The sequence below is a fragment of the Podarcis erhardii genome (genome assembly GCF_964252035.2).
Source record: "Podarcis erhardii genome assembly, chromosome: 3".
NCBI classification, from domain to species: Eukaryota; Metazoa; Chordata; class Lepidosauria; order Squamata; family Lacertidae; genus Podarcis; species Podarcis erhardii.
Window position 1 is genome coordinate 113,035,634 of NC_138507.1, and position 16,856 is coordinate 113,052,489.

General features: G+C 42.2%; 1 protein-coding gene across 2 annotated transcripts in view; it reads right to left on the bottom strand.

The window, feature by feature from the left end:
* PPP4R3B (protein phosphatase 4 regulatory subunit 3B) overlaps positions 1-16,856 on the bottom strand; it is a 31,527-nt gene that overhangs the window by 5,528 nt on the left and 9,143 nt on the right. The window contains exons 5-12 of one of the 2 annotated variants that reach the window (XM_081854634.1): positions 12,978-13,055; positions 12,670-12,786; positions 11,658-11,774; positions 7,949-8,098; positions 6,489-6,591; positions 4,057-4,098; positions 2,308-2,466; positions 1,842-2,011 (exon numbers count right to left, since the gene is read on the bottom strand). In XM_081854634.1, the coding sequence (XP_081710760.1) occupies positions 1,842-2,011; positions 2,308-2,466; positions 4,057-4,098; positions 6,489-6,591; positions 7,949-8,098; positions 11,658-11,774; positions 12,670-12,786; positions 12,978-13,055 (936 nt within the window). The remainder of the gene's footprint in view (positions 1-1,841; positions 2,012-2,307; positions 2,467-4,056; positions 4,099-6,488; positions 6,592-7,948; positions 8,099-11,657; positions 11,775-12,669; positions 12,787-12,977; positions 13,056-16,856) is intronic. The other variant, XM_081854635.1, reaches the window with a different exon arrangement.

The window sequence follows — 16,856 nt, forward strand, 5'->3', positions numbered from 1 at the left end:
TACACCTGTCAGGCTATTAATCATTCTGAGTGCTCACAGGTTGCAGAACACTGAGCGTAGACATAGCCTGTTCCTCTCTGCCGCCTATTGACACAACCGTGGCACACCAGTCACGGCTGCAACGCCTGTAGGGGCAGAAGCCATACTATTTCTAACACAGATTTTTCAAATCAGTTCTATTTGGATCTCTGTGGGTGTGAAGAATGATTTTGAATTAGCCACCCTACTGCCTCAAGCTGCCCTTTTTCCTGCTTGTGATGTTTGTATAACAGGCTGGGGGAAAAAATGAAGTGTGAACATTATGATCATTGCTGACACTCAGAAACAGCAAGACTCAACTACGTTTTACCCAGAGTAGAACTCAGGAGCTTTAATTTCAGTGGGTCTGATCTATGCAAACCGCAGTTGAACACCACCTTTTAGCTTGAAATTACTAACATACTCTGGAAAAAAAATCACTGTCTCAAAATCACTAAATGAAACTAGCTTTACAAGCCTGATTAACTTCCTTTTGCATTTAAACGGGTGAAGTGTTCTATGATGTGTTTTGTATATGAATTCCTGGAAAATCACTGTGGAGATCAAGATGCACAGCCGGGAAGGAAGGAGAGCGTTCTAGTCATAGAGCGCACTAGAAACCTGGCTTCCATTATGGGAATTTTGAGTCAACTACCCTGTTCAGCTGCTCCTCTCTTTTGGCAGCTGGTGGTAGGTGTAGAAGTCAAAACGTTTTGAGCAACGGCACACACGAGTGTTTCTCTGCAGCTAACGCAGACAGTTTTTCTAGCAGAAGAGTGCCCCATACTCTTGTTCTGAATAGCACAGCCAGTAAAGCTCTAGGACAGCCTTCCCCAACTTGGTGCCCTTCCAAAGTTTTGGATTACACTAACACCAGCCAGCATGGCCAATGGTCAGGGGTGAGGGAAGCTGCGAGTCCAAAACATCTGGAAGGTGTCAGGCTGGGGGTGGCTTCTCCAAGGCATTTATGCAGGCCTGTCAAGATACTTTTAAGGAGTCTGAACAAAATATGAGAACAAGTCTGTGGCTCGCATGCAGGGTTTAACAAAACCACTTGCCATGCTCCCCATGCAGAGTGTTGAATTGCCCTGTAGTGAGTTGCAAGACACACGTGGCCAAACCAGGAAAACCCTCTGGAACAGGAAAGGCTGGACACAGCTGCTCAAGAGGCATCGTTGGGAAAGGCCAGCAGGGGAGGGAGAGAGAATAGGGAATGGACTCAAGATTCAGTCCTTCCCATGTGATACTCTAGAAGTAATGGTCAGTTCCCCTATATTGCTGTGACTCAGGGTTTGTGTGTGTTTTGTTTTACACTTAACACATCCTTGAAGATGGCAGGATCCCCAAGGTCCTGGTCTACAGGGAGCTGACTTCAGGCACCAGGCCCACTGGCAGATCAACTCTATGTTACAAGATGTCTGCAAACATGACATGAAGGCTGGTGACGTCAACCTTCTTGTGTGGGAATCCCTTGCAGAAGACCACAGCACCTGGAGACAGACATTTGGTCATGTATCCATAGCAGTGACCAAAGGAGGAATGACCGCTGGGAAGAACGCAGAGCGAAGAAAAACCATGGTCCATCTGTAGCAGTACAACCAGCGGCCGTCATCTGTCCCAGATGCTGTGTCAGCCTCTACAGCCACAGCATGCACTGCAAGCTGCCAACAGTTTGACCTCACCTCCAAAAGCTCACTCCTCCACAGTCTCCCAAGACAGATGGATGCCCACAACACATAAAAAAGTTATTTCCAGAGTTCAGTAGCAACATCTAAAGCTCACACATGCCTGAAAGGTTTCTTGGAATTGAAAGCACAACTTACCACTCTGATGAATTCAAAAAGTTCAATGACTGCTGAATTCAGCAGATTGTACCTAGTTCCATTATCCAAAAGAGCGTTTATGACTGGCTCAAACAGGTTTCCTTTGGTGATATAACGGTTATAAAACTCATCCTTTAGGCCGATTATCCTCCTCATGAAACGAAGAGCACCTGCAATGTTAAAAAGCATTTTTAAAGGGTCCTTTCTGGTTCTCACACTACCAGCATCTGTTTACATCAGCTGAAAGGAGTAGTCCAGTTTACTGACCAGCAGCAAACTATGACGTCTAGGACAGCCTTCCCAAACCTGGTGTTCTCCAGATGATATTGGACTACAACTCCCATCAACGCTGACCATGCTGACTGGAGCTGATGGGAATCTAAGAGTCCAACAACTGGGGTGCACCAAGTTGAGGAAAGCTGGTCTAGGAGCCAGCTTAGAAAAGGAAATTTGACCTGCTACTTACACAGTGCCAAAAAGGTGTGTTTTGAATTCATCAAGACCAACACTCTTCTGAGCAAATCCTTGTTCATAATATAGTTCTTGATGTGATATGTGTGGTGTTCCACACAAAAGGTGAGCAGCTCCAAAATTAAGGCAAGCAGCTGTGCTGTTTGGTAGTTGTCTGCCAAAGGAACAAACCCCAGTTAGATACAATGAATCCTGCAAATGCAAAGTCACGACAAAAATAGTGTTCGCCTAGGAGTAAGACTTTCCCCAAGCCAGACATTAATGTCAAGCAAGCTTGAGATCAAAAACCTTTGTCATGGAGCAGAGTTCTCTAAGCACAAGCTGGGATCCTATGTCTAGCATTGTTTTTATTTAAAATCTTTTGTGCCCAGCCTCTCTGATTACTTAAGGAGGCTCAGGTTTACTAAAGTTAATAAAAATGTAATAACAAACAAACAATCAAACAAACAAACTTGCGGAAAAAATCCTCAGTAACTGTATCAAATCAGTCAGCTGTTGCTACAGAAGATGCATGTACCTCCTTAAACATGGGTAGGCAAACTATGGCCTGGGGGCCAGATCCGGCCCAATCGCCTTCTCAATCTGGCCCACGGACGGTCCAGGAATCAGTGTGTTTTCACATGAGTAAAATGTGTCCTTTTATTTAAAATGCATCTCTGGGTTATTTGGGGGCATAGGAATTCGTTCTCCTCCCCTTTCCCCCCAAAATATAGTCTGGCCCCCCACAAGGTCTGAGGGACAGTAGACCGGTCCCCTGCTGAAAAAGTTTGCTGACCCCTGTCCTTAAATGTCCAGGAGTGTTTCTGAAAGTTCTCTAAAATCCCTTGGTAGCTGGTCTTGCCTGTGGCCATGGCACACCAAAAGCTTAGAGATTTGTGAAATGCCTGTGCACAGAGTGGCTGTATTCACAAAGTGGATGATTTCACACAACCATTCACGCAACGCATTTGTATGTCACATTCTTCAACTCTCCACATCGTGGAGGATTGGAAGGAGCCAAGGACACACTTGCAATCCTGGTTTCCCAGTTCAGACATAAACGTATAAAAGAATAGCTTTGTTGGATCAGATCAAAGTCTCATCTAGTCCAGTATCCTGTTTTCACAACGGCCAACCAGATGCCTGTGTGAAACATACAACAGCACCCGCTCATGATCCCCAGGTGCTGAAATTCCAAAGCATGCTACCTCTAATACTGAAGATAATACAGCCACCGTGGCTACTTGCTAATCCCATTTTAAGACATCCAAATCACCAGCCATCGCTACAGTTTGTGGTAGTAAACTCCACAGTTGAGTTATTTGCTGTGTGAATAGGTACTTCCTTTTGAGTGTCCTGTATCTCTCAGCTTCATTAAAGCACTTTAGTTCTAGTATTATGAGAGAAACAGAAAAACCTCTCTCTATCCGCACCGCACTGCAGTTTGACAAAACAAGATGTTTGCTATTCTGCCAGAGTCATGAGAGAACCACACAAGCGCATGGCTCATTCCAAATCCTTCATGCTTTAGCAGACCAGTGGAAGTGATGGCTGAAATGCAGCCTTCTTGCTGTCAATTGGGAACATGATTTCCCCATTTTTTAGGGTGATGTCTCTAGAATGCCCCACTCCCCCAGGAGGAAGAAAAGGTTGTCAATCTAAGATTCCTAGGAAAGGATCCATCCATATGTACACCTCATTTCAAATTAGGATGGTGGTGGTGGTGGGGTTTAAGAAAAAAAAAATCACAAATGCATCCACCTACCTGGGCAAATTGTATTACTCTTGTTGCTTCCAACTACCACATCTAAAAGAAGTGAAAAGATTTAACACTGTTAAGCTGCCTGCTTAATGGCTGTGGCAAACAGAAAATATTTCAAGACAAGAGGTATACATTTTATTTCAAGGTCGGACAACTTCTGACTCGCATGTGCAGCACAAGAAGCCCACCCAAACTCTTTTTGGAGGGGGTTGTCAGGCATCAGAACCCACCTAGTTTTGTCTGTAACACCACTGGAGTTGCACACATGTACTCCATCTGCAAATAGTACTGCGTTAGCCACTAAAAGTTGGTGGTAAAAGATAGGAGACATGCAAGTCGGCATGGAGAGGTTTGCAAAAAGCTACAAAAACAAGTTACCGATCCCATTCTACTCTGCTTTCATTGCAGCAACCTTTGAATCTCAGAACTGCTTAAGTGACTTTTAAAGATATGGGTTTATTTTTGTAAGAAACCACTGTGCCTAAAAAAATCAGCAGCCTGGTTCACACACAACAGGAAACTGTGGTTTCCCACTGTGTGACCAAGCCTGCATGAGCCTTGGGTTTGTGTGTTTCCTCTCTTCACCTTCCGAGCCTATGAAGAGAAGCTTCCAGTTTTAAACTAAACACGGTTCCCTTTGACATCCCAATGCTGGAAACAAAGATTTGTTTAAACTACAGCAAGTAAGAACAAGTCTATCTTGCTCTCAGATCACAACTCCTCATGTTTGGATACCAAGGGAAACAGTGGTTGCTTTAAAACTGGAAGCTTCTCTTCCTCATGGGCTTGAGAGAAGGAGGAAGCTACACCTGAGCCAGTGTGCTAGGCAAAAACGATGAGACAGTTTCTCAAGAGATCCCTTGGTTTCTGAAATTATTTTAGAGTACAGTGGTACCTTGGGTTACATACACTTCAGGTTATAGATGCTTCAGGTTACAGACTCTGCTAACCCAGAAATAGTACCTAAGGTTAAGAACTTTGCTTCAGGATGAGAACAGAAATTGTGCTCTGGTGGCGCAGCGGCAGCGGGAGGCCCCATTAGCTAAAGTGGTGCTTCAGGTTAAGAACAGTTTCAGGTTAAGAAGGGATCTCCAGAATGAATTAAGTACTTAACACGAGGTACCACCGTAACTCAAAAATGAAGCACTGTACATCATAATGCAATACCTTTTTGTCTAAAAATTTACAAAATGCAGTCAATATCAGCAGCTAAAATCCAACGACAGAAGGTTGTTTCTAGAACTGAAGCCCCTGAAGACCAGAATTTCCAGTACTCAGCAGTCAGTGAAAACAAGAACCCATAAAAATCTGGAATTTTACAACAGTACAGACATACCTTGGTTCTTGAACAGAATCCGTTCTCGAAGTCCGTTCGACTTCAGAAAACGTTTGAAAACCAAGGCGCGGCTTCTGATTGCTGCGGGAGTTTCCTGCACTCATTCGGAAGCTGCGGAGGACATCTGGCTTCCAAAAAATGTTTGCAAACCAGAACACTCACTTCCGGGTTTGTGGCATTTGGGAGCCAAAACATTCGAGTCACAAGGCATTTGAGAACCAAGATACGACTACATTTGGACTAACCACAAACACAGCATTCAGATGTTAATGCTAAACCAGCTTAGCAAAAGGGGTACAAGGCTGGGTGAGCTTTGCTTGCTCCTCTGGCACAGCCTTGAAGACACTAGAAGTGTTAGCTTTAGTTTCCAACTACAGTGGTACCTTGGTTTAAGAACAGCTTAGTTTATGAACAACTTGGATTAAGAACGCTGCAAACCTGGAAGTAGATGTTTTGATTTGTGAAGTTTGCCTTGGAAGCAGAACATGTTCCATTTGTAAACTGAGTCTCCCGCTGCTATGGGAAAGCACGCCTTGGTTGAACAATGCTTTGGTTTAAGAACGGACTTCCAGTACGGATTAAGTTCGTAAACCAAGGTACCACTGTATTTATTTCACCTGAATGGAGAACTGTGACTAGGGCTAACTATGTTTAGGAACAGCCTCCCCCAACCCTGTGTCCTCAAGTTGCTTTGGACTACGGCCATGCTGATGGTAGTTGACACATCTGAAGGACACAAGGTTGGGGAAGGCTGGCTTAGGGAAACAAGCCAAAGACCTAAACCTCAGTTTGAAGCTGGCTTTCTTCCCCAACAGTTGGCTTAGGTTTGCCCATAATGAGGAAATGCGGTTAGTGCAAAGAGGAAGCTAAAGGTCCAATCTCCTCCTTGTAACTGTGCTAGAGGAGAATGGTAGCATGCAAGCTTTCTGCAAACCTCGGACAGCTCAATACAACCAGGGCATAAAAGTATGTAAGTCTCGGTTTGAGTAAATTAATCCACACAACAAAAACACAGTTTGTCTTGCAAACAGCTGCATGAGTCTGAAATACGAAAACGTGGATAGAAGGCAGAAAAGACAATCAAAATATCTGATCTTACCTTTGTCGCTTTTGTCCTCTGATGTGTTTGCCAGAAGTGGAGCAGTGAGGACATGCATACAATGGTTGTAGAAAAAATTGAGAAACTCACTTTTCTCGGTTTTCTGAAACAGAAAATACTAACTAGATTAGCAAATATGCTAACAGCATGTAAAGTCATGCAGCTGACAAGTAACAAACAACCAAACAAAGAGAAATCAATGATGCTGAATTCAGCGCCTTCAAGGTATCTTCTACCCAGAAGAGATGCAAGCCATCACATTCCCACTATTATTATTTGAATGTTTTAAATAGCTTTGAGGGTTTTTTTTTTTTTGCAATCAAGCGGTATATAAATTGTATGAATACAATAAATTAAAAAAATCTGTAAAATTAGGGTGGCCTCACCCTAATGAGGTGGAGCAGGGCCCTTCTCTGCCCTGGTACCTAAGTTATGCAACTGCCTTTCTTCACCAATTAACATAGAATCCAAACTGTTGCTTTTCAAGCACCAGATAATTTCCTCCCCCCCCCCTTTTAAAAAAGACACATTCCCATATGTTTAACATTCCTGAGTTTTAGCGGCTTGATGACTTTAAATGGCTCTGGAGGCTGCGGCTGTTGTGAAATTAAACTCTGTGTTTTACTTCCTCTTTAAATTGTTTTATAAGCAGCAGTTTTAAGATATGCTATAAGATACCTTGAGACTCATATAATGAAAGGCAGGACTGAGATGCTTTAAACGACAATACGGCACGCACGCACCAGCATAAACATTCACACAGTTACGGAGCACTGGCTTTATTTCTATCATTCCATTGTGCAGTCACAATGGAAAAGAAAATCGCAACACATTTTGTGTTTTACCTCAAAGCCACCATGGCAGCTTACCTAGCTAGTAACCTTCAGATTGACAGCGTGAACTTGGTCCTTCTAAATTAAAATCCCCAACTCTTCCCATTGCACCAGACTGAAATATTTTTTCTACTATATAAAGACTTGCACCCAGCCCAAATTATGTAAGACCTTAGTTTGCAGGCAATGGTATTAACCATGCCCCACCTGCCATGGGGAGCTCAAAGGTCACCCAGTCCATATATGGTGTTGATGCCTTTCAATCCCCTGGGCAGCAGACATGACAGGAGAACTCATCATTCAACCCAAGAGTGGACAAAGTTTGAACTGAACACAAAACGGTGTACATGTACTGGAATCTCCACGCATATGAAAAGTCACGCACATGGTCTAAAATAAAACGTTCTGACATCATGCTGTGGGGGACGACATCTGAGATGAAGTAAAATTACCATTCCAGTTTTGTGGTGGAAACATATACGTACATATATTTTAAAGAAAAAACATGCTTCCAAGTATATTTTCCAGAAATGCAAAGCTAACGCACATTTTTGCAAAGTTACAAAGTGTGCCGAAAGACAAGTAGATTTTAGTCAACGTGTTTCTTAGACAGTAAAGTTTCTTTACCCCTTTCCATTTTCTTACATTAGCTGTGGCCAACATGTTCTCAGGATCAATTAGAGTACGCAAGAGCCCCATTAACTGAACAGCGCCCCCAAGCTCGGGGTCAGTGTCACAGATCATTTGCTCAATGACTACGTTTATGAGGAGAATGTCCTGAAACAAACAGAGACAAATTAGACACACTTTCAGAAATTTAACAAAGGTAAATAGAATTTTTTTCCTTTTGCGGGGGAAGGGTAATAATAGGAATCTATGACAGTTTTTGATTTTGGCTACCATCTCTCAGGGTACCAATTACTGAGCTTTGTGTAATTTCCCACCTTTATTGATGAGGATGTTTATTTCCTCTTGATTAAACAAAGGAACTCATGAAGAGTTCACTTGTGATGTATTTTTTTAGGCTCCACCTTATTTCTGTAATTTTTAGTTGTTTTAAACATAATATTATGTAATGTTGCATTTCAATATTAACATTGTGTTCTGATTGTTGTAGCCTGTCCTGGAGCCTTAAACTGAAGAAAGGGTAATAAATTGTAATAAAATAAAATTATAATATGGTGGTTCTTAGGTATTTTTTCACCCATATGAAGTCATTTTTATTGCTATGTAGCCTATTGAACGTTTTAACCGTTTGATATGTTTCTGCTATGCAGTGTTTTTGAAGACTGTGTGTTAAAGACAACAGATTTTCACAATGAACCCTTTGCAAATTTAAGTTAATAGGCAGGGTTAATTGCCTAGTGGCCATTTGCTACCTCAGATATCTATTGCCTTCAGGGACTGCCACACTATTTTTGCTCAACAATTCACACACGTTTGCTTACATGTGGTTTCTTCCAGCAGCACGTGTACAAGAAGACAGTGAGGAGATGGGAAAGAAACCTAATTATGGAGGCCCAATAAGACCTGCCTAGATTCTGATACACCAAAAGCCTTCAAACTACCTGGTGACTCTTCTAGAGCTTCCATAAGAGAGCTTTATAAAAGTTAAGTGTAAGCGTACCAGGACCCACCTTCTCTAGCCGCTGCCTCTGTTATGAGATTTGCAGCCAGATTACTACTTCTGATTACACTGGGCAACAATTTTTTACTTTTTGAATGTTGTCTAGATTTCTACAACCGATTTAGGGTATTTTTGCACTGCTGAATCAGGAAATGGCATCCGTTTCTCTCCATTGGGTCAGGTTTACTGTAAACTGAATGGTGGGCATTGATAAAGGTAAGTACACGTAAATTGCATGTTGCTTCACCATTTTTCAAACTTCAGGGCTTGAACTTCCGTTTCTTGGAACTCCTGGAATGCTCAGCGGCAGGGAGGTCTCTCTTCAGAGTCCAACAGTAGTCAGCCATCATGACTGCGTCCCAGCAACCCTGATACCTGGTCTCCATCTCTTTCATGTCCTGATGGAATCTCTCCCCCTGCTCGTCACTCATTGAACCCAGGTTCTCAGGAAACCGATCCATATGTGAAAATAGGTAGTGCATCTTGACGCTCATGTTGCAGCCCAGGTTTCTGAAAGCAGTCAGCATGTTGTTGACAAGTTCTGTGTAGTTTCTGGCCTTATTGTTGCCAAGAAAGTTCTTCACTACCAGAACAAATGCCTTCCACGCTTCCAGTTCTACTTCGTTCATTGAGTTTCCAAACTCTGGATCTCTGATGAGCTGACGGATCTGAGGACCGTCAAAGATGCCAGCTTTCAACTTCTCCATGGTCAATGCTGGAAAAGCCTGGCACAAGTAAGTGAAGCAGTCACCATCCTTGTCCAGAGCCTTGGTGAACTGCTTGATTAAGCCGAGCTTAATGTGCAGCGGTGGGAAGAGTATTCTGTCTCTGTCCACCAGAGGGTTGTTGATGACGTTCCTTTTTTTGCAAGGCACCAATTCCTCCCGCACAGGCCAGTCCTTCTTCGTGTAATGCTGAGCAAGGTCCCTACTATCCCACATGCACAGAAAACATGGGTACTTGGTGAAGCCAGACTGTTGTCCCAACAAAAAGTTCACCATCTTCAGGTCAACACAAATAAACCACTTATGCTGATCATAACCAATTTTCTTCAGCACATACTTCACCGCTTCATAGTTCTCCTTCAGTGTACTTGAGTGAGCCAGGGGTATAGAGGCAAACTGGTTGCCGTTGTGTAGCAGAACACATTTCAGTGATCGCTTGCTGCTGTCAGTGAACAGTCTCCAATCTTTGGGTTTGTACTGTGGCACTCCAAGCTTGAGCAGAAGCTGCGCAATATCTGCACAGTACACCAAGTCCTTCTCTTCCGAGAAAAAACGGCGGTGCTCTTGATGCCTGTTGCGGAAGAAGCTGATGCGAGCACTGTCAGAGAGGAGGTTTTTCTCCTTCAGTCTGGATGCCAACAGTTCGGCAGAGTCCTTTGACAAGCTGAGGTCGCGAACTAGATCATTCAACTCCTTTTGGGAAAATGGATGTGGAGCATCATCTTCAAGAACCACTTCTTCTTCTTGTCCTTCAACACTGGAGGCATCTTCATCACTAATGTCAGGAAGTTCTCCAAAGATAGGCACTGGAATTTCATCACAATGAACTACAGGACGACGTGCTGATCGAAGATCAGGATACTTCGTGGGGCGGCTGCCCCATTAACTTAGTTTTGATCCCCCAACTTTATGCTTTGCCACACCAATTTATGGAAGATTTCAAGGTTTTATGACTTCAAACTGATCCCTTTTCGACATAATCACCCAGAACTATCGGACCTGAATACTTCTTGTCATTAAAATAATAATTTCCAATCAAAACAATTATTCAACATGGCATTTTACCCCCACCAACTTGTTCTAAAATGCTCCACACAAGCGTACATGTGAACAAAAACGTAAAAAAGCGACATGTGGCCATAGCTCAAAAACTTGACCTGATTGAGCAAAACCAATGTGATTTTTGGATTCAGCGCATCAGATTCATCCTAAATCAACTGAAAAAACGCAGACAACAAATTTGTTGTTGACCAGTGTTATTATTTGAGTTTTGTGGTTGCTCACAATTTAGAGAGAGAGAAACGTTCAAACTCCAAAGCAGAGTATCCACCCCCCGATACAAACTCTGGGTGTGTAATTAAAAAGTAAATAAATCTGGGACACCTATGAGACAAAAGATGACAAGGAGTAACACTGCCTTGCCATGAGCAACCAACAGTGGAGTAGTAAATTGGAACCCAGTGGCCCAGGACTGATGCAACCCTTGTTGGAGAACACTCTTTCAGAGCGAACCTGTGTTTGCTAAATGAATCAAACATGTCAGGTGTAACAGGTCAGGAAGCTCTCATGTCAGCCCAAATTATAGTTCAGAATACAGTGGTACCTTGTGTTACGGACGGGATCTGTTCCGGAGGCCCGTCTGTAACGTGAAATGCCCGCAACTTGAAATGCTGGATCTTTGCACTGCGATTTGCTGCTTCTGCACATGCACAAAGCACAATTTAGTGCTTCTGTGCATGCGCGAGCAGCAAAACCCGGAAGTAACCCATTCCGGTCCTTCAGGGTTGCCGCGGGACGTAATGCAAAAAGACGCAACATGAAGCGGATGCAACACGAGGTATGACTATACAAGTCTGTGATCTTAGACTGGGTGTGTGTGTGTGAAATATTGAAGAACACTACATTTTTTACTTAATAAAAGGAACATAGTGGTAGGACTGGCCATTGCCAGCCGTATCATATAAGCATACTGCATCTTTCTTACATCGTCACTCTGCTGGGCTTCCTGCATTACAAATTCCCGCACCATGGATGGACTGAATTCTACCAGGTAAGAAAATATATCTGTAGCAGCAGATCTAACTTGCAGATCGTCCATGCCCTGAAATGAAAATCATATTAACAGTGAAAAAGAGGTATTATGGAGTTCGTAATGCTATACAAAGCTATTACAATACAGTAAAACTCCGACTTCAAATATACAAGAGGATAGTAATTCTATTTCTACAAGCCATGGGGTACAAAAGCTTTCTTTATCATCCTCAAGAGTCTATGGCTGTGAATCTAAGGGTGTAGATTTGGACATTTCGCTTACAAAAAAAAAAAAAAAGAAGTCCAACTTTGTTGCCTTGAAATTCAAGTAGTTAAACTATATGCAGGATTAGTGGCTATTTGTGAAGATGATGTGCTGATCCAGAGTTCCTGTGAGTGGATCTTTGCTCAAAGGACACTCCCACCAGAAAAAGGGGTGTGTGTGATTTTTCTGGAATCTTCCTTCCCCCTGCAGCCTCCAGAGAAATTGCTCCAGAGGCTTGGAGAACTCTCTGGAACAGCATAGCAGGTGTCACCAGGGTTTATAAGGGAAAACTGTAAAACACCTCTGCAAGGCCCTCTGCTGGATCGTCCACAAATGGAAGAGCCCTTCTGTTGGTTGAAGAGAAAGTCTGAGTGCAATCCAAGGTGATTTAAAGGATACCAATTTGAAAAAACCCTTTCCCCTCTGTCTGTTGGATACCTAAACATGGCCATTGAATCTTAGTGCTCTGTTTTTTATACACACGTATTTGTCACTTCAGTGATCACTGTATATTTAAATAATTCAGTAATCATTTAAATATCTATGAACTGTATCTTTCTCAAAGGCTCTACATACATCAGAGACTAGTATTAGAATCAGCCAACCTATGAACAATTTGAAAGAGTGCAATAGCTCAAAAATGTAAAGACAAACGAACGAGACACCTCAAAGCTTGCCCATACTTTACCATTCAACTCACCATTACTATTTCAAGAGCAGGAAGAATTCCTAACTTTGCCAACGTTTTGAAAAACGTGTCTCTGTTCTGGGGCTGCAAAGTCTGCGAAAATGCACAAAACTCCTTGAAGAAGTTAACCTGCAGGAGGTGAAAGAAACATTTCAATACAGAAAGTGCCAGTACACAACCAATAAGCAAACATTTATACAGTTTCAGATATTAACAGAATCTGAGTTTTAACTCAACACAAAGAACACATATTTCAAGCAAAAGAGGCAGCAGCATTAGCACACTATTTCCCAAGGTAAAAGCATCCAAACTGGACTTACCAGTTCACGCCTTTTGTCATCATCTGTAGCTTCGTCAGTTAATTGTGCAAAAACTTCAGACAAAAACTTTTCATCTTCCTGTACAATACAGCAATTTTTACATAGTTATGACACAAAGTTCTCTATTTTATAGCTGCAATGCAAAATCAGGTTTTGTACTGTTGCAAGTTACTCTCTTATTTCATGTACCACTAAACTAATGCGTCCACCTGTGCTATACTGCCTATGCTTTCACAGCTAGGGAGGCAGATTCCACAGATTTACAAGTCACTTTTTCCCTCCAGAGAGTCCCACTGCAGTGAGCAGTATTATGTATGAACAGCATTGTTTCAATTTACCAAAGACAAGTCTATCAGTCATAATGGTCAACTTGTGCCCAATCAGTATAGGAACCTAGCTTAAGATTCTTTTAAGTATCCATACAATGAATTCAAAATGCAGATGACTATAGTTAGTAAGAAGAAATTGATGAATGAATGAAAGCAAATTTTTCCCGTCCCTGATAAACCTCTGCATCTCCTTCTCCATCCAGCTTCTTCAGGGGGAAGAGGATTCCTCCTCTCACTCAGGTCTCTTTCCTCCCTCCAAGCTTCTTTGGGAAACAATGGAGGGAAGTAAAGCCAATGAGACCAATTACACCCACATTATTGCCCACCCCTATAACCAGGTGTATGATCTGAATGTACGAGGCTTCAATACAATCTGTATAACCTCCAACCGAGGTGCAAAAAAGTGCACCAGAAGCCCTACACATTTATATCTGCCCTGTGGATTGTCTGAGGTATCAAACTGGCACTGCTAATTTGCTGCTCCACACCAAATTTAAAGAGTTTTAGAAGTCAAGCACTTGTGACTTCAACAGAACAATCCAGCCAGTGTTTTTGTTCCAACAAGAAATTTAGGACTGTTTTTACAATTTCTTAAGCCTTGCAAGTTGCAGACTCAACAGTGATGATGCTAGACTCATTCTCAATTGGTGTATCTGACCTAAAAAATGTAAAACAAAAACAAAAACAGTGAGTCATATTATTATAACCCTCTTGATAGTTTTCTAGCATTAAGTGCTGCATGTGTTGAGCTTGACTGTGAAAAGATTATATAAAAGATTTAGTGAACTAGGAGAAGGAAGAAGCAGGCATAGTGCAAGGCAGGGGCAACCCAAGCCTTTAAATTAAGCAGCTAAAAACATGTCATTAAAAAAACACACAGTACAGATTAATGCCTCTCCCCCCACCCCCAATTCTCTCCTAATAATCTAGGAAGACACAGTAACAAGACAGATCTATTAGTGTTTACAAGCTTCCACCCATCTGGAAATGGTTCATAAGTCAATGTAACTTTGCTAAGCCGAAACACAGATGTTACACACTTTTAGAACTGGAGGTGGGTGGGTAACACATAAATAGGTCATAGCCATTTTTTGCTTCCTACTGTCCTATTCCCAAAATGGCCCACCATCTCATTAAAGTCTTCTCTGACACTGGAGTTTGTATGCTATTTTTAGAGATAGTCCAACTCTTAGAAACGCATCATTATATGAAACTGTCATAATGCACACAAAAAATCAGGACCCGTAAGTTAGTGAGCTGCTTCTTATGCAACCCTCCTCAACCAAAGGTTAATGACTGTGTCACAAACTGCCATGCTCATGACATATATGGGGACATATCCCTACATCAAATTGTCTCCTCCCCTTGGATATTTGGATACACACGAGTCCAATGATCAAAGCTTACGAAGTACTGAATATCACTTTTACTTTAGGTAAAAAAAGGTAGAAGTATGTCAGCAATTAATTAGGCATATAGTTATTTCTTCATTTGTGTAATGCATGGCTGCAGGGGAAAAGGAACTGTACTGGACAGTCTCAAATATTAACTAGTCATTTCTCTGCAAGTTACAGCTTAAGTGTTTCTATTTGCTAAGTCTTTATAAGGACCCTGAAAGGAAATATAAAAAACACTAGTTAATAAGGATTGCAGTACTGTCTATGGCAAGCGAAACATCTCCCTACTCAGGACATGACCTGAGTTTCGTCTGTATTTGCTTGCCCCCAGAAAGTAGGGGGAAGCTTTGAGGTTATGAGGACAACCTCCAAAATGGCTAACGGGCATAAGTGAAGATCCAAAAAGTCTCACAAACTACACATACCGGTGTGTGTGCCTGTTTTTCAATCACGGCGTAAGATAAATCACTGAAGCAGCTTTCAAGGTGTTTGCAACATGGCATAGTTACATATATATGCCATGGTTGAAATATTCCTATTCAAACAAGGAAGTTAAAAATAATCCCATGGGCATGCATAAGCCTTGGGCTGTCTTCTGAAGTGAAGTAGCTCTTTGGACCTCAGTTATCAAGTAATTAAGATGCCACTCATGCTTATTATACAGGTCCCTTCTACCTACTACTGCTCATAACACTACCAATCAGAAGAGTCGTCCAACATCTATTCATTTGGAATGCTTAGATATATGCAGGCAGCAAGAAACCTCAAAAAGTACACCAATTTCATGTTGACACAGCAGCAGCAGCCAAGGTCCAAAATAAAAGAAACTGTTTCCAAAACACAGTTGTTGGCAAGTATTGAAAATATCTCCTCCATGTGTTCTGCTTTTGGAAGACAAGAGGGAGGCGGAAAGGGGGAAATACCAAGAAGTTGTATTGTTTATGACGTATTAGCAATTTAGGTGTTTATCCTACTCAATATCAAAGTACTCAAGTTACAGAATATTTAAAATCAAGCTTGAAGCATCAAGAACAACGTAAATCTATTTAAAATCTTAGAAAAAGCCCACCCATTAAAATCCCCATCCATTATCAGTTTGGCCTCCACCCATAAAAAGCCAACTCAAATAAAGGGTTTACGCCTGAGCAAAAGAAGAACTTCTACAGTTGTAAAACCGAGCAAGGGCCAATCTACATGGAATTCCATTACAAGCAATAGTGTGTTATTCAATGTAGTGCAAAGGCAAATATTTTGCCAGCCCAATAATTTCTTCTTGCACAACAGAATGCTGCCCCTCTCTTCCATACCCCAAGCCCCCTAAATCTATTGCGGGAGTTCCCTCAACCCCCTGAAGCAGATCTGGGGTCAGTGCAGGTTGTGCATGGGGGGGGGGGAGTCCCACTGCAGAAGCAGAATTTCTTTTGCTTGTGCAATTTTTTTAGTTGGCTATAGCTCAGAGTCTTGAGCAGGGTTTCCCAAACTTTGGTCTCCAGCTGTTTTGGGAGTACCTTGCAGCTCGCCAGACAGAACAAATCCCCCTCTTCTCTCCCTGTGCACTGTTCCAGAGGTTCTCCCAACTGCCCCAGAGCCAACTGGGGGGTATGGGAGATGTGCAGTAGAAGGGGAAGGGGAAGATCCACGGTGCAAGTGGAAGTCCTTGCATGGGGCGTCTGCTGCTGGCTCATTAGCTGAATCCCACTCAGTGTCTCTAAACTAGGTCAAATGTTTTTAGGAGGAGGCATGCAGCACTTCACTATCTCATGAAGACAGTAACACTCACTATCTAGGTGCAGAAATACATCTTGATCTGACTATTGTTTATGTCTGTAATATATGAACTACCCCTCACTACCCCTCTAATGCTGAACTGCCTTGCATAAACTCTTTAAACCACACATTTTGAGTGACTGAAGTATTGTCTTTAAAAAGGGCATTTCCACTCCGTTCCACAGCTTTTTTAAAGTGTTCCCTAACATTTTATCACCTGAAAAACTGAAAGCTTTCCTCAACGTCTTATAATCAAAGGTTTAAAAGATTTATCAGGGTACAGTATATCTTGTTGCACTCTAGGCTTGCATTGCTGTTAGGTTATGCCCAACAGTGGGCATGAGTTCAATCACCTTGCTATCAACAAAAAATGACAATGACCAAAG